Source organism: Vicugna pacos, chromosome 16, assembly GCF_048564905.1.
Source record: "Vicugna pacos chromosome 16, VicPac4, whole genome shotgun sequence".
In the NCBI taxonomy this organism is placed as follows: domain Eukaryota; kingdom Metazoa; phylum Chordata; class Mammalia; order Artiodactyla; family Camelidae; genus Vicugna; species Vicugna pacos.
In genome coordinates this window covers 6,003,528-6,027,722 of record NC_133002.1, presented here as the reverse complement: position 1 = coordinate 6,027,722, position 24,195 = coordinate 6,003,528, and the positions used below count along the sequence as shown (strand labels likewise).

The following is a 24,195-nucleotide window of genomic DNA, read 5'->3' as shown; positions in this document are numbered from 1 at the left end:
GCTGACCTTACCAAGTATGACAGGTTTAGTCACTCCCTGGGCGGTACAAGGGGAAGGTACAGCTGGCATCAGCAAACAGCCTTTGCTAGAAAAAACTCACTACTTGCAGTATCTGATTCGTGGTGAAAATGTTTTATTAGATCCACCAATAAAGATTTGGGCAATTGGAATACCATTGCATTGATTTTCTTTCTTTATGCAGGTTTATGAAAATGATTCAACATTGCTTTCAGCTTCACCTCAGCTCTTGCTAGCCAGGAGCCCAGTGTCCTTGGAAACAGTAACCAAGGTTACGTACTTCCGCAGCGAGCGCTGTGCGGGCTGCTTCACCCCACTGCTGAGTGCCAATTAACAAGCACTTTCTTGGTATTGTATCTTACCTTTGGTTTTTTTTGTGGCTTAGTGTATAGTTTTTGTCTGGACATGCTTGAGGTAGAAGAGGCACAGGGTATATTAGGATATTATGCATGCTTTATTTTTTCTGTGGCTACCAGTTAGCACTCCATATGGGTTGCGTATTTTAAATTTTTTGAATGTATTTTGTGTGCATACACATAATTTTTATTTATTTACAGATGCCTTCTATTTGCCTTTGATTTCATGACTCTTGTTTTTTTTTAGTTTTTTTGAGGAGGGTAGTAATTAGGTTTATTAATTGTTTATTTAATGGAGGTACCGGGGATTGAACCCAGAACCTCGTACATGCTAAGCACACGCCCTACCACTGAGCTATCCCCTCCCCTGACTAGTGTGTTCTTAAGCTTTGGAAAGATTGTAGGGCCTTTAAGTTATGGAAATCTGAAATGCCTGTTCTGTGCTGGGGATCACTACAAAAATTCCCCGAACACCTTCGAGGTCACACGCCTTCCTCTGTGACCAGCTAACAGACTCTGACATTTAGATTAGAAAGGTATTAGGCTTCCCAAGTGCTAAGAAGGCTCTTAGTTACGTCCCAGTAGTGGTGTCTGCCAGGAGTTCTGCAGGAACATTTTCTTAATTACCATGAACAGCTGTTACCAGGCGTTTTCTCACTGTAGTGCAGTGGTGACTTTTACATGTAGCCAGAGACGACCAGACTTGCATTAACTTCTTACTATAGAAGCCATAGAAAAACTGATTTTTGATCATGCGCTGATGAGGCTTTTTTGGATTGATCTGATTTCCCATAGAAACTATTAATTCCATTTTAATTTTCTTCTTTTGACAGTAATGTGCATGTTTATAAAAATGAGCAAATTGTGTAAAATAAGGAAAGGTAAAATTTAGAGGGACACCACTGCCACAGACCAGGTAAAATCTGGAAAATATAATTTATGTAAACAGGCAGCTGCTGGCATTGTATGTGGAACTTCTTGCCAAAACGGGCCCCAAAACTAGGAAATTATTCCACGGATAAGCAAGCTACCTGGCAAGTGAAGTAAACAAAGTCGTGCTAGGACACGTGGCCCCCTATAAAAGTAGGGGGCAAGCTGGGAACGCCCGTGCTTTCCCAGGAGGACGGGAAGAGAGGAGCCAGCAGGAGCTTCCGCCGCGTCCCTGATGCGTTGCGTTGTCAGATTTGTTAGGAGCAGTGATGTTTCCAAGTTTCAACAAAGGAAGCCATTGTTATCTGCTTATCTTTTGTTTTGCAGTTTGGTCTGGGGCATTTCTAAGTACGTCAGTTGTCAAGCAAAGGGAACACCTTTTGTTGAAAACCAGTTTCTTTGCTAGAGGACTCACTCACTGCTTTTGTGCATCCCAGTTACCAGGAGACAACTGAAAACAGCCCCTTGGCGTGTACACTGTGCTCTTCCCCACTGTTCCAGCTTTGGGTGTGATGTTAACATGTGCTGTGGAACGCTGACGTGATGCGGCCGGGGTGTCTGTTTTCAGGAGTGTTAACAGTTGTCACAGGAGCCACATTTTGAGTTACTGGAGAGCATCTTTCTTCCCTTATCAACACACACACACACACACACCCTGAAATTCTCAACAGTAAAAATTCCAGTATGTTAAGCAGATATATTTATTAAAAATAATGCTAATATAGTCCTGGGGCACATTGATTCCAAGAGGGTGTTTGCAGCAGATTTCATTATAATTACTTGACAGCTAAATAATAAAGGCTTGTTTTTTTTAAACTTACAGAGTCACTAAATAATAGAGGGGAAGGAAAGAGGAGAGCTGCCCCAGTGGGGACTGGCGCTGGTATCAATCTTCCGTAAGCATGTCTGGTCGGCAGCCATGGGCAAAGCTTGTGTCTAAAGGGTTAATCAGGGCCCAAAGTGATTTTTGCACTGAGCTCCTCCGGCTCCTGCCGTGATGCCAAAAGGCATGGGATTGAGAAGAGCAGAACTAAACAGTTTATTAAACTGTTCAAATTGTTAAAAATGATTAAAAGCCAGTTAAAGATTTTCATAAACACTATTCCAAAATGTTAGTTTTAAAAATGTTACTAGCAATGTAAGCGTTTCCCTTATGTTCCACCCCTCCCTCCCTAGCTTTTAAAATAAACTTGAACACCCAGTGTAAAAAACACCTCAGGGAGAACCAAAAGTCAACCATTTGGAAAGAAAGGTGAAGAGGGGAGCAGACGGTGGGTAGCGGATGCTGGTCCTGCTCGAGGGGCCGCCGAGGCGGGCTTTGGTGGCTTAAATCCCCCAGTAAGGCATCAGGTGTCGGGACTCCTTCTCGTAAACGTCTGGAACTATGCCATAAGGCGTCTGTACCATTTTCACTGTCGACTTCCCGAAGAGCTGGCGCTCGTAGTCTATCAGCTGCCTCCAGAAGCCCACGTTGGGCCGGATGACGGGCCTCCGGGCTTTTACCCAGTGGTACGCCTCCAGCAGGCACACGTTGTGGAACTTCATCAGGTACGCGATGCAGAGGGTGGCCGAGCGGCTCACCCCTGCGGCACAGTGCACCAAGGTGGCCCCGTGTTTCCTGCTCACGCTGTGGATCTTGTCGGCCACAGTGTCAAAGTAGAGTCCAATGGGGGCATGAGGCATGTCAGCCAGAGGCACTTTAACATATTCAAACTGGGGCCAGTTGAAGTTGGGGATCTCAATGGTAGCATTAACAATGCAGGTGATGCCGCGAGCCTGGAGGAGGTGCCGGTTAGAGGCGACACTGCCTCTGCCCAGGAAGAGAGAGGAGGTGATTTGAGCAATGCCTCCTATGTCTCCCTCAGAAACCATCCGAGGGGCCATGAGAGTCCGTGGCAGCGTGCTGTGGCCTCTGGAGCTCATGAAGACGCCAGCAGTCACACTCGCATCATGGGAAGCAAGACCAGAGTGTTTTGTTTTCCTCCACCAAGGAATCGGAAGTTACAGCCGCCTTCCTGCAAAACACAGGTATCTGTCAGGACCTTAAATGCCACTGACTGACCGCAGCCGCCTGCCGCGTGCAGGGCAGGGAGGGTAAAAGGACGAGCAGTGGTTATTTTCTGCAGTAGAGTGTGTTCTTTCAGGGAGGTAGACAAATATTTTCTGCCGATTGACAGGAAAAGTAGCCTTAAGATGCCAATATGTAAAACTCAGTGCACCGGTGATTATTTAAAAAAAAAAAAAAAGGCACTAAGTGGAAACACTCCTCCTGCTTCAGGAAAAGTTACAGACAGAAACAAGCCCAGCTAGTCCCTGACCAGCAGTCTCGCAGGGTGTCGCTCTCCCCGAAGGGAGTGGTGCTCCTTGGTGATGAGGAAGAAATCAGCACTTCTCGGCCCTCCCATAGCCATGTTCTTTCGCACACCTCATGCTTCCTCCACAGCTAGGAGGGCCACATTCTCCTAAACCGAATTCTACACACAGAAATCTTGAAAAGTATAAAAATACTGCTTTAGGTAACATACCCAGAGAGCAGCCTTTGTGGACGGTTACCGTACTGGACCCGTTACAGAAAAGCCAGGGCACATGGTCGCCTTGGCCCTTTATTATTTAAAAGTAGCCAACTCCTATCCTATCTGTGACATCTGAACACTGGAAATCCAGCTAGTTTCGGGTAACTTGTGCTATGGCATTTTCATGGAAACAATCCCAGGCAACTTGAAGGCCATTTTCTCAAAAACTCATTTGTCTATGTTAATGAGCATTTCAGCTGACCTGAGCCTGGGAAACTCCGTCTTTCTCAACCGGCTCTAAGCTCCAAGATGAACCCCACTGGCTTAAGATGTGTGTTGGAATTAATTTCATTTAACCAGTGTTTATTATAAAAGACGTTCAATGTTATATAACGTCTATATAGTCCATCAGTAACAAGAGAAAATTATTAGTTTCCTGCAAAATCACACTACTTTGCAGCCTGTGCCCTCCGCGAAGTGTGCCCTTCCCCGCCCAGGTGCTGCAGGGACGCCTGAAGCGACTCCAGCCCGAGGACAACACCCCCCCACCCAGTTCCACAGGCAGAGGTGGTGCTGGGACTACTCACTTGTGTGCGGAGTCTGGTTCCTCGGGGGTCCTGGGTCTGGAAGGTCCTAAGTGAGTGCTGATCACAGTAGATACAAATCAGATCTGCAGAAAGGCAAGGAGGCAAGAATGTGGCCAATTAGGAAGTTCAAAAGAATTGCTCCTGAGTTTTTACTACTAAATTGGGTTTGACTGGAATAAATCTAGGAAGTGGAAAGCATGCTAAATATATGTCCACGTGCATTTAAAGAATATCAGTCATATCAATCCAGCTCTTAGCTCAGCATTAATGACATAACCCGCGGCGTTAAAAAATATTAAGTGCTGTTTTGGCCATTCATAAAAGATGAATTTTTGACAGGAGGAGATTCAGAGACTACAACACGTGGATGAAATGCAAGGCCTTGCTCCCGGGGCCTGCAGGACGTGCCACCCAAGCTGGCAGCCCGGCAGCGTGGAGGCTGCGCGCAGCGCGCCGGGCGCCGCGGGGGCGCGGGGAGCCAGCTTCACGCAGGGCAGGGCTGCCGGGGCGGCTGCAGCCCCGGATGCCGACGGCAGCAGGCACTGGTGCTGAGGAGAGCAGTTTGAAGTTCTTTCATTCTGTTTTCCACGCTGGCCTCTCTATCTCATTCATGTAACAGTATGAGCAGCAATCAGCGTCATTAAAAGTGGGTTCTTCCCATGTCTGTCCCTCTGCCTTCCCCCAGAAACCACCATACTTAAATTGTCTTTTTTTTTTTTTTACAGCTCTGTTAAGACATGGCTAACACACAGTCTGATGTACAGCCTGATGAGTTCTGACATACATGTACACGCAAGACACCATGACCTCAAAGCAATAAACATCCACCACTCCCTAAAGTGTCCTCATGCTCCCTGGTAACTCACCCCTCCCTCGCCGCTAGCCCCGTTCCCAAGCAACCACTCATCTGCTTTCTGTCACTGTAGTTGACATTTTCTAAACTTTTATACAATGGAATCATATAATATAGTTCTTCCGTCTGGCTCACTCACATAATTATTTCCACATTCATCCACGAAGTTGTGTATGTCAGCAGGTTATTCCTTTTTATTGCCGAGTAGCATTCCATTGTGCAGACAGAACTTTATTCACCTACTGGTGAAAATCAGGTTGTTTCTAGTTTTAGGCTATTACAGGTAACGCTGATGTAAAACATTCATGTACAGGTATTTGTGCAGACATACGTATGCCTTCCTTTCTCTTGGTTAAATACCTAGGCGTGGAAGGACTGGGTCATTTGACATGTATGTATTTAACATTTTAATATAGTTTTTTTTAAAGCTTTAAAAATAAATTATTACAGCTTACAACCTGAGGGCAGGTACTATCTTTGAGCTCTTCCTCTGCTGTGTTCCAGAGCACCAGTATTTCGCAGAGAGGAGCGGCTGTGTAAGGCTGGTGCCCTGGTTTTTGTGGCTGCCACTCAGGGGACACCTCTTGATTGTCTGGCTCTGGGGGCAAACACGGTTCTTGGCTGGCTACCAAACCTGGGGCACTACACAGCCAGCCAACTGAAACACCCTCAGAGTCTCCATGAAAAAGGCTACTTGCTTGTCCTGGAGCTTTGGGACACGCTAGGGGGCAGGCTTCTGCTCTGGCACACATCCAGGGGCCCACTTAGGCACACTTGGGGACAGAGGCCAGTGGACGCCGTCTGCATGCTCGCCCTTTGCCTTACTCCAAGTCTCTGTTGTCTCCTGGAAAGGAACTGGTTATACTCACAGGGCACCCAGATTTTTAAGACTGCTGCCCAGGGGACACCTCTAGGTCACCTGGCTCTGTGGACAGTGGGACTTAATGCTGGCTGTCACACAAGACTGTATATCTGCATACTTTAAAAGCTCCTTTCATAGAGAATACTGACAGGTCTGGGCCCACCTGCAACTACTGAGAACCACTACAAATGAAACAGGCTGCTTGGCCAATCACAAGGGTTTTGAGAGACAATCAGGATTACAGCAGGGGTGAATGGTAAGGTTCACCCCCATACAAGGTCCCTCCTCTAATACTGGGAGAGGCGGCTGTTTTATCTAATGCAAAGAAACCAACGCAGAGTCAAGGAAAATGAAGAAGTAGAGGAAGATGTGCCAAATTAAGGAACAAGGTAAAACCTCAGAAAAAGTCCTTAATGAAATGGAGAGAAGTGATTGACCTGATTAAGGGTTCAAAATAATGGTCATAAAGATGCTCACTTAACCTAGGAAAAGAATGGATGAGTACAGTGGGAACTTCAATAAAAAGACAGAAAATATAAAAAAGTACCACAAAGAGGTCACAGAGCTGAAGGATACAGTAACTGAAAAATATGCTGGAGGGGTTCACCAGCAGACTGGATGACACGGTAGAAAGGATCAGTGAACTCGAACACAGGGCAGTGCAACTCAAAACAACTGGAGCAGCAGAAACAATAAAGAATAAAAAAAAGTGAACATTACTTAAGGGACTTACGGGCCAACATCAAACAGATCAACATTTGCATTATAGGGGTCCCAGAAGAACAGAGAGAGAAAGGGGCTGAAAACTTCCCTAATACAGGGAAGGAAACAGACATCCAGATCCAGGAAGCCCAGAGAGCGCCAAGTGAAACACACGCCAGAGGTATGGTCTCTTGACCCACAGTGAGACACATTATAATTAAATTGTTAAAAGTGAAAAGAGGAGAGAATTTTTAAAGCAGCAAGAGAAAAACAACTAGTTACATACAAGGGAACTCCCATTGAGACTGTCAGCAGGAAACTTTTTGCAGGTTAGAAGGGAGTGGCATGGTAGTTTCAAGGTGCTGAAAAAAAAAACTCTTGCAGACAAGAAAACTCAATAAAGCTGTCATTCAGAATTAGGCAGAGTTTTCCAGACAAGCAAAAGCTAAACCGGCCTTACAGGAATTAAGGCAACTTCTTTAAACCGAAAAGAAAGGCTGCTACTTAGTAACAGGAAAACATATGGAAGTATAAATCTCACTAGCAGATGTACTATAGTAAACTTTGCAATAATATAAAGGTGGTATAGCTTAATCACTCATAAAGCTAGTATGAAGACTATAATCAGAAACAAAGAAGGACATTACATAATGATAAAGCAGGGGTCAACCCAGGAAGAGCATGTAACATTCCTAAATACTTGCGCACCCAACATGGGACATGTGGATATATAAAGCAGTATTAACAGACCTAAAGGAAGAAACAGTGCAACAGCTGAGGACTTTACTACCCCCACTTTCATCAACATAGATCGTCCAGACAGAATATCAAAAAGGACACATCCGCTTTAAACTACATGTTAGACCAGACAGACCTAACAGATAAGACATGGAACATCTCATCCAAAAGCAACAGAATACACATTCTTCTTGAGTGCACGTGGAACAGTCTCCAGGACAGACCATGTATTAGGCCACGAAACAAGTCTTTGAGACCGAAAGCGTATCAAACATCTTTTCCAACCCTCGTGGTATGAAGCAAAAAATCATCACAGGAATAAAACTGGAAAATTCACAGATAAGTGGAGACTAAACAACACTGAACAACCAACGAGTCATAAAAGAAATCAAAAGATAACCTTAAAAATACTAAAGGCAAATAAAAATGGAAATAAAGCAAAGCAAAACTTACGGGATGCAGCAAAACCAGTTCTAAGAGGGAAGTTTTTAACAATAAATACGTTGAGAAACCAGAAAGATCTCAAAGAACCTAACTTAACACTTCAAGGAACTAAAAAAAGGACAGATGAAGCCCCAAGTTATCTGAAGGAAGAAAATAACAAAGATCAGAATGGAAATAAGTAAAATAGACTAAAAAGACAATAGAAAAGATCAATGAAACTAAAAGCTAGTTTGAAAAGGTAAAATTGGAAAACCCTTAGCTAGACTCACCAAGAAAACAAAAAAAAAAGGACTCCACTAAAATCAGAAGTGACAGAAGTTTACAACTACTACCACAAATACAGAGGATCGTATGAAACTACAATTTATAATTGTTAACCGGCAAACTGGACAACCTACAAGAAATGGATAGACTCCTAATGCTTACAACCTCCCAAGGCTGAATCATGAAGAAACAGAAAATCTGAACAGACCAGTAACTAGTAAGAGAATTGAATCCATAATCAAAAACCTCCCAAACAAAGTACAGACCCAGACAGCTTCGCTGGCGAATTCTACCAGACATTTAAAGAATACGTATCAAGCCCTAAACTCTTCCAAAATATGGAAGAGGAGGAAACGCTTCTAAACTCGTCTTACAAGGCCAGCGTTACATTAATACCAAAACCAGGCAAGGACACCACAGGAAAAGAAAAGTACAGGCCAGTATCTCTGATAAACATACTATGAAAATCCTCAACAAAATATTAGCAAACCAAATTCAACAACACATTAAAAGGACCATACACCATGACCTGGTGGGATTTATTCCAGGGATGGAAATCAGTGTGATCCACCACATTAACGAAGGGTAGGATAAAAATCACGGGATCATCTCAATAGGGGCAGAAAAAGCATCTGACAAAATGCAACATCCATTTATGATAAAAACTCTTAATAAATTGGGTATAGAAGAAACATACCTCAACAAAATAAAGGCCATGTGTGACAATGACAAGTCCACAGCTAACATCATACTCAGTGGTAAAAAGCTCAAAGCTTTTCCTCTAAGATCAGGAAAGAGACAGGATGCCCACTCCTGCCACTTCTAATTCAACATGGCATTGGAATTCCTAGCCAGAGCAACTGAGCAAAAAATAAATAAATAAAAGACATTCAAATCAGAAAAGTAAAACTATCACTATCTGCAGATGGCATGATATTAATATACAGAAAACCCCAAAGACTGCAGCAAAAAACTATTAGAACTAAGCAATGAATTCAGTAAAGAAGGCTACAAAATCAATGAACAGAAATCTGCTGCATGTCTATAGACTCATAGTGAACTATCAGAAGGAGAAATTAAGGAAACAATCCCATTTACAATTGCATCAAGAAGAATAAAATACTTAGGAATAAATTTAACCAAGGAGGTGAAAGACATTTATGAAAGAAATTGAAGACACAAATAAATAGATATATCCTGTGCTCCCGAATTGAAGAGTTAACATTGTTAAAATGCCCATATACGAAGCAATCTGCAGATCTGATGCAATCCCTATCAAATTTCCAATGGCATTTTTCACAGAAACATCTGTATGGAACCGCAGAAGCCCCCGAATAGTCAAAGCAACTTGAGAAAGAAGAACAAGGCTGGGAGGCATCACACTCTCTCATTTCAAACTGTATTACAAAGCTCCAGTAATCAAAATAGTGTGACAGCAGCAAAAAGACACAAGGATCAATGAAACCGAATAAAGAGCCCAGAAGTAAACCCATGCATATATGATCAATTCACTTACAAAAAAGGAACCAAGAACATTTACAGTGGGGAAAGGACAGTTTCTTCAATAAATGTGTTGGGAAAACTGAACAGCCACAAGCAACAGAATGAAACTGGACCACTGTCTTACACGAGACACAGAAATTAAAGTGGATTAAAGACTTAAATGTAAGACCTGAAACCATAAAAGTCCTAGAAGAAAACAGGAAGTAAGCTCCTTGACATTGGTCCTGGTGATGATTTTTTGGCTTTGACACCAAAAGCAAAAGCCACAAAGACAAAAATAGACAAGCAGGACTACATGAAACTAAAAAGCTTTTTGCACAGCAAAGGAAACTAAACAAAACGAAAAGACAGCCTACGGAATGAGAAAAAGTCATTTGCAAATGATAACGACCAATAAGGGGTAGATAGCCAAAAATATATAAACAGCTCATACAACTTGACAGCAAAAAACAATCTGATTTTTAAAATGGGCAGAGGATCCGAACAGACATTTTCCCAAAGAAGACATACAGGTGGCTAAGAGGCACATGAAAAGCTGTTCCACATCACGAATCATCAGGCAAATGCAAATCAAAACCACAGTGCGAAGAGGAGGGGATAGCTCAGCGGTAGCGCGCGTGCTTAGCATGCACGAGGTCCTGGGTTCAATCCCCAGCAGCTCCATTAAAAATAAATAAACGAACCTAATTACCTCCCTCCCCCAAAAAAAGTTAGCCGGAAAAAAAAAAAGTTTTTTTAAAACCCACAATGAGATACCACCTCACACCTGTCAGAATAGCTATTACCAAAAAGACAAAAAATAACAGGCGTTGGCGAGGATGTGGAGAAAAGGGATCCCTTGTGCACTATTGGTGGGAATGTAAATTGGTGCAACCACTATGGAAAACAGTACAGAGGCTCCTCCAAAAATTAGATTTACCACACAATCTAGCAATTCCACTTCTGGGTATCTATCCACTGAAAACAAAAACATTAACTCAAAGATACATGCAAGCCCTTGTTCACTGCCATGGAAACGACCTGTCCATGGAAGGATGAATGGATAAAGAAAACGTGATACATGTATACACAATAGAATATTAATCAGCCATAAAAAAGAAGGAAATCTTGCCACTTACAGCAACATGGATGGATCTTGAGGGCACTATGCTAAGTGAAGTCAGAGAAAGACACACTATATAGTGTCAGTTATGTGTGGAATCTTTAAAAAAGAAAGCTCACAGATGCAGATTGCCGGTTGTCAGAGGTAATGGCTAAATGGGTAATGGGTGAAAGGGGTTGAAAGATACAAACTTCCATTTATAAAATAAGGCACGGGGACCTCATGTACAGCAATGGTGACTACAGTTAACAATACTGTATTGCATAATTGAAAGCTGCTAAGAGAGTAATCTTAAAAGTTCTCATCACAAGAAAAAAAATTTTTTTAAACCATGTATGGTGGAAGATGTTAACTAGACTTACTGTGATCATTTTGCAATATATACAAATATCAAGTCCTTATGTTGTACACCTGAAACTTATACAATGTTCTGTGTCAACCATATCAATAAAAAAACAATTACAGCTTTACAGTGCAGCGTCAGAGTCACCACGAGGGCTTGTTAAAACGCAGGGAGCTGAGCGCCCCCCCCCCCGCCCCACCCAGCCCGAGTCTCTGATTCAGCAGTTCTGAAGCAGGGACTCAAGAGCTGGCACTTATTTCCCAGGTGATGCAGATGTGCCGGTTAGAGGACACACGCTGAGAACCACTGCAGAGGTGGATGCTGTGCTGGGCCACCAGATTCCCCTTCAAGACTAAGGCACTCAGAGGGCTGGTGCTGACAGAGCTCAAGTCTGTCCCCAGAAGCTGCCCCTGCCCGAAGGGAGCTGCCTCACACCCAAGGCTACACACCCTCTTCTGGGGCCCACATCTAATGATACAGGGGTACACAGAGACGTATGCAGGTGATATCACATCACGAAGAGGAACAAGGAAGTAGTCGCTTAAGGGCGCACGGATGTGAGTGTCAGATGTACGCAGAAACGGGCAGAACTCTGTGAGAACACCCCGTCCCACAGCAGAGCGCAGTCTCGTCCCACTTCCAAGTCTTTCCCTGGCAGAACCCTAATAGTTTTAAAAGCAAAGTCACTGCGGTAATAAACACACAAAATTAGGTTTTTGAACTGCTGGTGATAACTCCATCCTCAGTGTGGAAGATACAAGTCAAACTTCCAACCAGGTTATCTAGTTACTAATTAAGAGGGACTCGGTCTTGTGGTCTCCCAAATAATCATTCTTTTTGGGAAGCCACTTCCCCTCCTGAGACCGGTGTCCCAGGCGCACTGGCCTTTCCAGCAGAAGGGTCTTCATCAAGGGCCACAGCTAAGTAACGGGAGAGCGGAAGCCGAGCTTAGCCAGTTAACTCATTTGTTGGGCAGTGATAGGGTACTTGGTGCTGCAGGGAAAACAAAACAGATTGTGAGTCCTCAGGGCAGATCCAAGTGAGACAGACACGATGCTCCCTCCCTGCTGCTGCTAGCCAGTCTCGTGCCAACAAACCTGCTTAAAATGCTGAAGCTGAGTCCAAGGTTGAGAAAAACAACTTCTGCCAGAGAGCACTCCGAGGGCACAGATACACAGATGCTCCTCTGACAAACACCCCGCACCCCTTTTACAGATTGGAAAATACAAGCTTCAGAAAGGGTGAGATGATTTAAACTTGGAGATGATAAGTAACAGGACCAGGAAAAGATCCAGGTGTCTGAGCTCCTCACTCAAGCCCACACGCCGCTCCTCTGTGACTGTGGACGGTGGCTGCAGCCGCAGTACCTGACCTCCAGCACTCCCACCCCACCAGCCAGCGCCTTCAGGGCATGAGAGGGGTCTTAGGTCAGCCTGAACAGCATGTGCTGAAACGCTTCGTGCAGAAAACACTGGGCGCAGACGGGCTGAGCTGCTCTCGTTTCTCCTATTGCCCAGAAGAGGGAAATGCTGCCACAGACGGGTACACCTTTCAGCACACAGAAAGCCCTCCCGATAGCAGAGGGACCTCAGCAAGGAGCGCCCCAGGGTAGGCACAGCAAGAAGCCCTAGCTGGCTCCAGTTCTGAAGACTAGCAGATTCTGATCATAATGAATAAAAGAGAACATGGATATTACACCACAGTTGTGTCCAAACCAACTTAGTCAATGTGTCCAGGAAGACAGACTATTAGGAGAGTAAAAGATTGACCATGTTTGAGGGATCAAAGATTGCAAGGTGCTCTCTGAGTGACAGCACCACTCCCACTGCAGTGCGCTGGTCTCTGGGCCAAGGATGACCAGGGAGACTGCCAGGGAGTGGCCACGTCGCTGTCCATGGTGTTCAACTCAGCCCTCCCAGCTTGCTCTGGCAGCCGCATTTACTTCTTGGAGGGAAAAATGCTTTTCTAGCCAGGGGGATGGGGATGAAAGACAAAAAGGAGCTGTCCTAAACCAACTCCAGAGACCGGGGTGGGGGGGGGTTGGGGGGGTTTACAAATTATAAGAAATGTCAGATATGACGCTGGTCTCTTTGAATAATGAACATCAAAGTGCTAAGTACTAAATAAAATGCAGAATTAGTGTCTGCTCAGTGGGCCTGTGATCTGAATAGCGTATAAGCTATGAGCAACTGCCCGCTGCCTGCACTGCAGAACTCCTGGGATGTGGGCACCAGCGTCCACACCTGGAGTCAGGTTCTATTCAGAGCATCCATCCCACGGCCATGGAAGCTACTTTTTGTTTAAAATCATGACCAAAAAAACCCCACTAGAATGAGGAGTTAAAGAACTGAAATTCTATCTACTGCTTTTTCTTCTCATGTTGAATAAGCAGAAAAATGGTGTAGAGATGACTGTATAAAGTGATCCAAAATATTTTTAGCTGTAGGGATCTCAGAGGTCCACAGTATATACTGAAAGCCTGTATATTTTTTTTCAAAAAATACAGGAAAAGCCTATGTAATCACATTTTCTTCCTCCATTAAAGTAAATGTTTATCTAGTTTCAAAAGAAAAAAAAACCCTTAAAATCACTCTTCTTATAATAGAAGCACTTATATGTATAAGCACATTTGACTGTCCTTTGACTGGATTACTGCATTCTGTTGATTCTTATTTTGTGGTTGGCCTTATTCCTTTGATAACTATGTGAGTTGAAAAAGCTAAAGCTCAAAACTGTTCTTAGAAACAATGAACAGTACATATAGAGTGAATTTTTTAAAAAATATGTGCAGTATATTGTATATATGTACATGCAATATATTATATATGTGCAGTCAAATTGTATCAGTTTTACCTAATAAAACTGAAAAATGATTTTTAAAAGCCAAAAAGATAAAATAAAATAAAATAGAAGCATTTTAGCCTACACTGCCATAAATAAATACTACTTTTGTCATTACATTTCACTATTAAATCAGAAATATGTTCCGTTGGGGGAAAAAGTTAAAATGCTCTTACAGATAAAAACCACAGTGTGGCAAACTTTTGTTAAGGAAAAAAAAAACCTTTCTGTTACAACATTAAGATTAAAGTTCAAACAAAAGTTGAATACATTCATATTAAAGTAAAATGAAATAAAAGATACTCAATTATTCTCAGTTATCCGGAAAGCTTTAGTAATCTGACTGAAACATCTCAGCATCTTACATTTGAAGGAGGGTTTACTTCTGCTTTTCCCACCATATAAATTAACTGATGTGATGGTGGGAAAAGGATAAATACACATAATACATATAAAGCTAGACTGAGAATCACCCTCTGGCTTGGTCAGATCCTCCCCCAGCGTGACATGCAGCTGCAGAGCAGCCACCTGTGTGACCTGGCTGGCTCTCAGTGTCCTCGCGTGGACCCCAGCCTGTTAAGGGAGAGAAGCAAAGGCTGATAATTTTAAGACACTAGTCAGCTGCTGACTGGAGAATATACCACAGTCCAAAGGAGGGCATGGGCAGTCCACTGGATGAGAGCAGGAGGAAAGGATGCCACCAGTGACACAGACACACAGACTTCTAGTGCCGTATGATAAATTCATAGATTCTCATGTTGGAAACATAAGCAGATCAGACAGAAGAGACTATAAGTAACTATCCATATAAAAGGTGAAGGTGTGTATTTATTTGGGTACCAGGGGGCAAACTCTGCACATTTGGAATTGAGTTTTTTAGTTTGGTCCTCATCCACCTGGGTGTTTAAATTACCTGTCACTCATTTACACAACAGTATTTACTGAGTTGATGCCACGTGTTCAACACTATTCTGAGTGTGGCTGGGGACTGTGGCAGAATGTACTTGCCAGAAATGACCACAACCCATGACTTTCTTATGATGTGACCAACTCAACCAAAAGCATGCAGTAGAAATGATGCTTCCGAGGCAAGATCATTAACACGTCACACACTTCTGCCTTGTTCTTTGACACATGCTCTTGGAACGCAGCTGCCATGCTGTGAGGAAGCCCAAAGCCGCCGGACAGAGTTACCGTACGTGGGTGAAATACGTGGGTGTCTCAGCTAGCCCCCCAGCAGAGGTCCTAGTTGATAGTCAGGATCACTCACTAAATATGTAAGTAAAGACACTCCAGTGACTCTAGCTCCCAGCCGTTAAGTCACCCCCAGACACGAGCAAAGACAGGTTGTCCCTACTACATAGGGTCCAAATTCCTGACCGAGAGGAATCTGTGAGCAAAATAAAAATGGTTGTTTCTACACCACTGCGTTTGGAATGGTGCACCAGGCAGCAGCAGTAACATTAAGACATAACCCGGTGCTAGGGTTTTACCATCTTAAAGAAATGACACAAGTTACACATAAAACAACTGAATAACAATAAAAGATAAACTAACATGTAATGAATCCAACAAGGAGTGCAAACAGTAGGTGCTGCAGCAATGCAAAGAAGGCACAGGGTCAAGGCAAAGTAAACCAATGGGGCTGAAAAACTGAGTACTCTGTCTCTCAGGGAGGTGCCTCATGAATTACACTGTCATGCTCTCTCCAGTCCATTTAAAACATCCTGCCATTCTTGCCCTGAGATTCCAAGCGGAGAACACGGGTCCTTTTCCACAGCCATTCACACCTCACAAAGTGTGGTCCAAGGCCCAGCAGCGTCCACCTGGAGCTTGAGAGAAATGCAGAATCTCAGGCCCCACCCCAGACCCACAGAATCAGATTCCACAGTTTAACAAGACCACAGGTGATCTGAAGACACATTACAGTGTGAGAGGCACAGCTCTCATTAATCCGCCTTAGTTGGTCCCACCGGACTTGCTGAAGCAAACTCAAGTGCCTGTTTTGTTTAAGCCACACGGGCATGCTCAGCCTCTCACAGATCAGTATCATTCCACTGTCAAGGTTCCCAGATGAGGAATCAGAGGTAAATGGAGGTTAAGAGGCTTTCCCAGACTCCACACAGAAAATGAGTAACCCCACAGGGACCAGAACCCCTTCTCCATGAGTTGTCGGTTTGTTGGTCAGTCATACGATCTAACCAAAACAGATCAACTGATCTAAAGGCTACTAAAACGTGCATTTCATTGAGAAAGAAAAGAAAATGTATGAAGAGAAAGAAATTAAGGTCAGTTGGATGTGCTTTATCTATCCAATGGATATTCATCTAAAAAATCCTAAGCTGCTAAGTATGAGATGGTCTTTGGCTGGGAAAAATCTGATAATCTGAACCAAGGAAATGCCTGCAAAATTCCACAATCACATGTAAGCTTGCTTGGTGATAACTGGAAACCAATTTGTGCCACAGCCTACATAAATGATACTTCTCAATCTTCAAAGAGTAAGTGGTAAAAATTAAATATGGATCATAGATTCCTTGTTAAGCGATGAACTTTGATTGGTATAGGTCAGAACATCTAGACGGAGTACTTTAAAAAAAAAATCACACATCAGCAATTAAACCCAAGGTAGGTATAAATTTGTCTCAAAATTGCCAAAGTCACTACTGCCCTCTGAGAAGCAGGACCACGATTTCTCAGGTCCTTTCATAAATAAGATCTCAGTCCTAAGAAGTTCATTATTACTTTAAGGAAGACAAAAATGAATTTATAAATTAGAATGAAGTTCACAGGACTAAGCTCTCAATGGTGAACAGCTGATCGAGCAGCTCTGGGATCATCTAACCCTCTGATGTCTCACCAGACATATCAACATTCTTAAAGCTCAAGCAGTGAGCCTCGACTTTCTCCTTACAAGGATTTCTTTATCATACCTCTGGCCTACTTTCACGTTTTTGGTAATGTTACACCAAGTTAACTTCATTTATAAAGTACTGATGAGTTAACGTCCCATTTTTCTTTATATACCAAAGGCAACTATAATTATCTATTCGCATTTCTGAGCAGAAGATAACCAGTTAAGTCTCTTGCATTAGCCGGATGGAGGGAACCTGATGATGAGGGCACCTCAGTATATCTGAGCCTCCCTGTAGCAAAGAGGGGGGAATCAAGTTTTTAGCTAAACAGGAGTCAAAGAGCAGAGGATCCTGAAGTTATCCCTCGGCTTTAACTCTCTCCTGAAGAAAGAGTCTTATACAAAAAGACAATCTGCATAGCTCCTTGTAGATTATACTACGAATTACCATTCACACACTAAAAGGGAACGCAATGGCCTCTGAACCTCACTCTAGTTTAAATCAGGGCCCACGAACTAGGGCAGGCAGACCTTGTCTGGCTGGCCACTTGTTTTTGTACAGCCCATGAGGTTTATATGTTTTTAAATGGTTAAAAAAGAATTCAAAAGAAGAATGGTATTTCATGGCACATAAAAACTGTATGAGATTAGAATTTCAGTGTTCATGAATGAAATTTTACTGGAGCACAGCCACACTCATTTGTTACGTATTAACTATGGCTGTTTTCATGCTACAAAAGGCAAGTTAAATAGTTGCAACAGAAACTGAATGGCCCACATGCCTAAAATATTTACTACCTGATCCTTTAAAGAAAAGTATTTGCCAACCTCTGGCTGAAATTATGTCATAAAGCCATCATAGCAGGGCAAAGGAATATTTTCCCAAGTGGTGCTAAGAACCTGGCACGAAATCCTTCACGAGAACCACCAGGCTGCTGGTTAGGAGGCTCCGGTGGTGCTCTGTCTGTCACATCACTGTTTACTCGTCGTCAGACGCCACCTGCTCTTGTTCAAGTTTTCTCCTGTAGATCCACAAACTCAAAGACTAAGGAGTCAAAAAGACCCGCCACGATCCGCTGGTGCTGAAACTATTCTGGGACAAGGCGCCAGTAGGCCCAGCAGTTGCATATGAATTTCAAAAGAGTCTTTTTGTGCACTGAGACCTCCAGATGGCAGGGGGAAGCGGACCAAACTGTCAGTGTAGCAGCAAGAATGGGGAGTGGTGACGTGAGCTGGGAGGGCTGTGGGCCACCTGCGACAGGGCATGGTTGCGACCCCAGCACCCGGCTCCTCCTCTTCCCTGCAACAGGTGAAAAACAAAGCTCCTCCGTAAATTACTCCCAGCTGGAAGGGATATCAAAAATCCAGATAGGATTTCTCACCCCATCACTCAGATTAAGAGGCTCTAACACTACTTCTCATCCTCCTGTTATAGGTATCTTTTCTTGAAAACTTCTAATTTATATATCAGCAGTTTTTAAAATTATGATTATCTTAGAGAATTTGAAAAGACATCTTTAATATATAAGTTTAAAAGTATTCATGATTTGTAAAGAAACAGAGCAATTTAGCCATCTTCCAAGATGCCTTACAGAAAAAATAAAAAGGAACTAGAGATCTCACATTCTTTGGGCTCCTGTTCTCCCATCAGCCCTCCAACTAAGAAAGATCTACTTAAGGGTTTTTTCCTAAACCTACAGAGTTGTAACTCTGCTCTGAGGAAAGAAACAGACTGTTAGCAGATAATATGAGGCACAGGAGATGCTCAACAAAAATCTGAACTTAATAATTTAGTAACAGTCCTGATGTGGCCTCCCCATCTCTCCCTGTCCTCTCTCTCTCTCCCTCCTTCTCTATCTTTCTCCCTCCCTCTCACACACCCACACACACCCCTAGCTTTAAATCCAGCTGGCAATGCCAAACACAGGCAATTAAAGTCAACCTGGCAACTGTCTACTCAGAAAGCAGGAACTCCCTATCAAACCAGGTTCTAAACTACCTCTACTGTCGAACACAAAGACCTGGAGGAAAGTACATTTCAAAGATTATAAAAGAGGCATTTATTCCCTAGCGAAGAAGCTGTGGTTCCTTTGAAACTGCCAAGGAACTCCTGCGCTTGGTGCCTCTCGGGGATCTGCACGTGCGCACGAGCATGTGAGCACCGGTCCTCAGACGGTACTTCCACAAGGACTGGCCTGGGCTGCCACACACATCACACACTAAAGCCAGCACCGCTGACCTGCACATTCAGGGCTGGGCACGATGCAAATCACCACATCAAGGCATCTGGTGGCCCAAAAGGTAAGACTTCCAAAACCTCTGAAAGACTTCGAGGTACTAGACAATTTAATTTTTAATACTTCACTTTGCATATTTAAATGTCTTTAAAATGATACATCTGTTAAATTTTTTAAATGGAAGGATTCTATTGGGTATTTGTCAGTCACACAGAATGGAAAACCATCTCTGGCTATGAGTGGTATGCTAGTCCAAACCATACAATTACACATAAGTATCCATAAATACACTGGACATGGAGGGCCAGGGGTCAAACCACCCGGGTGACATGTATTCATTCATTCAAGAAATATCCAAACATATTGTGGTTAGACAGCAAGTACAGTGGATGATAAATTCAAGGCTGACACCACTGGAAGAATGTAAATTGGTACAACCACTTTGGAAAACAGGCATCAGCTAGGAAAGCTGAGGATTACAAACAGCTATGACCAGCATTACTCACAACTAACCAGGCCAGAAACAGCCCAGATGTCCGTCAACAGTGAATGAAAGATACCTGTGGTATTTGCAAACAAAAATGAACTAATTACAGTCACAGGTAACAACATGTATGAATCTTAAAATCCATAATGCTTCAAGAATTTACACCAAAAAACTGTATGTGCGTATATACACATATACATACATACATATACATGATGTTGACCCCCCCAAAAGGGATTTACAAGAATACCTAGTTTGATTCCATTTTCATAAAGGTGAAAAACAGGCAAAATGAAAACTGTATTGTTCAAAGATTATTATTTAGGAGATAAAAAACTGCAGAAAAGAAAGGAAATGATTTCCACAAAAATGAGGCCAGTTACTGGCTTGGCTACCACTGGGGTGAGAAGAGAGGTGGTCACTGGGAAAGAGTGGGAGGAACCCTCCAAGATGGTTACAGCTGTGTTTTCTTTAAAATAATTCATTAAGTTAAGCATTTATGTCCTATGCCCTTTTCTGTGTGTTATAATTCATGATTTTAAAAAACGTTGAATAAATACAACGTTGGCTTCCAGGAATTCAGACCCATTACAATTCTGGCCAATCAGGGAGCGAACACTCCCCCTCCGACCGTCTCTACCGGTCTGTCAGCTCCATGAAGTCAGGGGCCTTACCTGCCTTCTCCCCTAGTATCCAGCACCGAACCTCTGGCGTGGCAAAACTCTCAACAAACGTCTAACACATAAAACCATAAACTCCTGGTGTGAATTTTGTTTTAACTCACCTATCTTCTGAAATTACTGATTTGAACTGTTCCCACATTAACATGTCCCTTCCTCTGCCTTCACCCCAGCGAGGCTGTCATAAATAACTAAAGCTACCATCTTCACATTTCCCTCTGTAAGTTTACACCCAGGCTTCGTTGCTTTAGCAACTCCCCCTGCCTTCCACTCTCTTCTGTGCCTCCTCATAAGCAAAGAAAAGATGAATACACGAGGTTGCTTTTTTTTTTTTTTAAGTCGGAAAGTTTTCATTTGCAACCAAGAGTAATGCCTAGGATCTTAATGATTTAACTGCTTTGAAGTTAAGAAGAGGTCCTCTGCCCATTGTCCTGAGAAATACTACCATGCTATCAGGGTTAATAAAACTTTACAACGAGCAGTATTTAAAATGCCTGCTTGAACTACTTGTTCTAGACAGAAACCAAATCTCTATAAACAGGGTCGGCTAATTTTGTAATTATTTCAAATAAAAAATCACTTTGTGCAAACACTTATGAAAATGGTTAGAAAAGTCTAGAAGAATATACATAAGCCAATAAAGATGAACACAGCAGTTATTTCCAGGACAGATGTTCAAAAGAAGGCTTTAATCTTATCTGTAAAGTTTTAATCTTTTAAACAGAGAATGATTAATTATTGTTGTATTGGGAAAAAGTCGTTTTAATCCACTTTGCCTTAAAATCCCAATTGCAAAAGAATCTATCAAACACAGATCCCTCCCTGAGGACCAACGTTTAAAAATGTTTAAGTTTTAAAGGATTTCCTGGACTTACACACCTAGGCAGTTTTTTATGGAAAGAATATACGTTTATCCCATTCTATTAAAGAATAGTACAGAAATCATACCTGCATTCAACCAACATGAGACACTTTAGCTGAGAACTCAGCATAGACACGCTGGGCACTGACGTTAAAAAGCCTTGGAATGAAAAACCGTCTCCCGTTTTATGGGGGAAAGCCAAAAATATCAAGCATCTACCTCTCCTCCCCCAAGCGTCAGAAGATGAGTCAGAGCTGGAGGCAGGAATAGGGCCCATGTGTCAAGCCGCCTGTGCAGGCTCCTTCCTACCTCCACCAGGCAGCCCTCTCCCCCACCCAGGTCAGGGTCCCTACCTCAGCCTGCCCCTGACGTGAATTAGGTGTCTCTGGCGGAGAAGAAGCGGTTATTCTTCGTTCCGGGGGCGCCTCCTCCCCCGCATTTCTAAAGGGAACCCAAGAATGGGAGCCTTTCTGAGCCCACAAGAAGTAACAATCGCAGGGATGTGGAGCTTTCACTCACACACACACACACACACACACACACACACACCCTTGCAAAGAATACAGCACCTTTGTTCCCCTCATTTTAAAGAGCCGGAAACACGCAGAGAGCAGCTGTGACTTGTCCAGTATCACTTAACTCTATGACACACCTGAGTCCCAAGCATGCTGACGGCCCCAGCCTAACTTTTTAACTCATCTGTACAATCTCAGGGCGGATGTTCCAATGTTGCATGACACTTCTGAAAGGCCTTATGGACTAGGAATTCCAGGAACTCTGGTCCATAGTCCTTTAAAGTGAATCAAGAATCGGAACTCGACTCTTGCCTCCGTTTTTACATCTGTAAAATGGGACGATAATGCTCTCTACTTACTTTTCTCATAAAACTACAATGAACAGCTAGTCAACACATGCTAGATGCTCTGAGGTCTTGCTAGATGAAAAGCACAAGATACTTAAAAAAAAAATCCCTACACAGTAGAACTGTATTTGTAAGTCACTCCTCCTTCCCTTGCCTCTGGGATGCTCAGTTACCATAACACTGACTGGTACCACTGGCAACAACCACTTAAACATAGTTATACAATCCACTTAAGGCACATACAGCATGCAACTCCTCTCGCACACAAACAACTCAACTTCGCTTTGGAGCAAGGGTACTTACGAGAAATAACAAGACATGGTAGCACTGTGTACACCAATGCACCACCGTAGAGAAATACTCAAGTTGAATACTTGGCATTGCTGAAAGTCAAGTTGCCTCTATCAGTGCATCAGAAACCTTTGGAAGATGCAAAAAACCCGCCGACGCTCCAGTGGCTCCAAGCGGGCGAATGCTGACGGCGGGGTGAGGAGGCAGGGAGGCCACGGTTGAACTAAGAGCAGAGGGGTCAGGGAGGGGGAGGGGAACAGAGGGGGATGCTCGCGAAGGAGCCAGAGGGCTGGCACCCGGGCCCCGGCGTCGCCGCAGAGGGGGAGCCTGGGGGGTGGGGGGGAAACGCGCCGAGCGCCCGCAAATGCGGGGGCGGGCGATGAGGAGCGGGCGTTGCGGAGGGCGCCGGGCCTCTCCCCTCCCTGCCGCCAGGAGAATGCGAGAATCGCCGGGAGCAGGTAGGGGACGCCAGCACAAAGTTTCCAGAAACCAGGGTCGCGCGGGGCCCCGACCGCCCAGTCCGGCCGGCGCCCCGGGGCCCCGTCGGCGCCAAGTCCGGGCCGCGCACCGCTCCCCGCCCGCACCCGCGGGCCGCGTACCTGCTCGCGCCGACTCCCGGCTGGCGCTCCGTCCTCCTGCGCGGCTCCCGGCTTCTGCGGGCTGGCCGCCGCGCGCGCCCCTCCTTTTCCCCTCCGCCCGCGCCCGGGGCGGGCCGCGCGCACGCTCCCTGAGCCCCGCCGCCCTCTCCCGAGGGGCGGGGGGCCGCGCTCGGGGCGGGGGCGGGGCCTCGGCGCGAGAGGCGCGCCGCGGGAGGAAGCCGGCCGGGGACGCGCGGAGCTGCGGGCGGCGCGCGTGCGCACTGCGGCCTCCGCCGCCGAGCCCGGCGTCCCGAGCGCGCCTCGCTGCTTCCCAGACCCTCGCTGCCCCGGGCAGACCTCAGCGCAGCGGGCCCCTGCAGTGTCTTCATCGGTGTCACAACGTACGACCCCGCTCTTCCCCAGTCCAGCGTCTACCTACAAGTTGGGGATGGTGAACTGGAGTACTTTCTGGAGATGAGAGGGTTAAAGGCAAGAAAACAATACAAATAGGAAAGGTGTGAAGGCTGCAGTTGGTGACTAATCACCGCCTCTTCCCCCACCCGCACCTTCTATCCTGCAAGGGAGAGCCCTGGAGTTGGGACCAAAGAGTGAAGGGAAAATAAATCTCATAGCAACTGTTAGATGAACTTCGCTTGGTCACGAATGGGCAGTTTCTAACGACTGTGAGAGGCTGTGTTGTCTGAGACTCAGAAGTGACTGCAGAGATGGCCATCTTCTGCCTGCCCCGAGACCGCCGACCCACCACCACAAACCACAGGTGCGGGCTGAGTCTCAAAACCCCAGGTTCGCAGCCCGTGCCTCGGGGGCAGAGCTGTCGGGTCTCAGGAGCCCAGGCTGAACGCAAGGATTCGTGGAGGGTTTTATTTGCTTTGTCACTCTAAGGGTCTTTTTTAATGTAGGTTTGCCATCTATAACATGAGTAGATGGAGAAGGGACTTTTTTTTTTCCAGCACAACCTTGCCCTGGCAGGTGAGGGGAGGCATAAACAACTTCTAGGCTCCGCAGTGAGTCAGACACCCGAGTTCTGACTCCACGCCCAGCCCTTTACTCACCAGCCCGAGCGCCTCACCGTTGTAAATCGCTGGCATCAGAAGAGCTGAACGCGAGTAATCATAGGTTTGGGGGAAGGAGCTGGTGAGGGAAGTGAAAACCGCGCTTTGGATTTACATCCCCCACCCCCACCCCCCAACCTGCATCTTCAACCACAAGCTTGGAGGCTTTCTCATGCTCTTTCTGATCTCCAGCCGGAGTCCAAGTCATCCCGTGG

At 44.7% G+C, this 24,195-nt stretch overlaps 1 protein-coding gene across 3 annotated transcripts; it reads right to left on the bottom strand.

Moving 5' to 3' along the window:
• Positions 1-1,987: 1,987 nt before the first annotated feature.
• Positions 1,988-23,079, bottom strand: DUSP14 (dual specificity phosphatase 14). Of its 3 annotated transcripts, XM_072940309.1 has the most exons (4): positions 22,929-22,976; positions 22,342-22,421; positions 4,405-4,487; positions 1,988-3,319 (listed from the first exon to the last, which is right to left on the bottom strand). In XM_072940309.1, the coding sequence occupies exon 4, from the start codon at positions 3,225-3,227 to the stop codon at positions 2,631-2,633; it is 597 nt and encodes a 198-aa protein (XP_072796410.1). In that variant the 5' UTR covers positions 3,228-3,319; positions 4,405-4,487; positions 22,342-22,421; positions 22,929-22,976; the 3' UTR covers positions 1,988-2,630. The 3 variants fall into 3 exon arrangements, with proteins under 3 accessions (XP_072796410.1, XP_072796409.1, XP_006213381.1); XM_072940308.1 differs by lacking the exon at positions 22,342-22,421 and having other exon boundaries at positions 22,929-23,079; XM_006213319.4 differs by lacking the exons at positions 22,342-22,421; positions 22,929-22,976 and adding an exon at positions 21,263-21,666.
• Between the last annotated feature and the right edge of the window lie 1,116 nt (positions 23,080-24,195).

Coding starts and splice junctions, on each gene's coding strand:
- DUSP14 (XM_072940308.1), bottom strand. CDS start 3,227: ATGAGCTCCAGAGGCCACAGCACGCTGCCACGGACTCTCATGGCCCCT.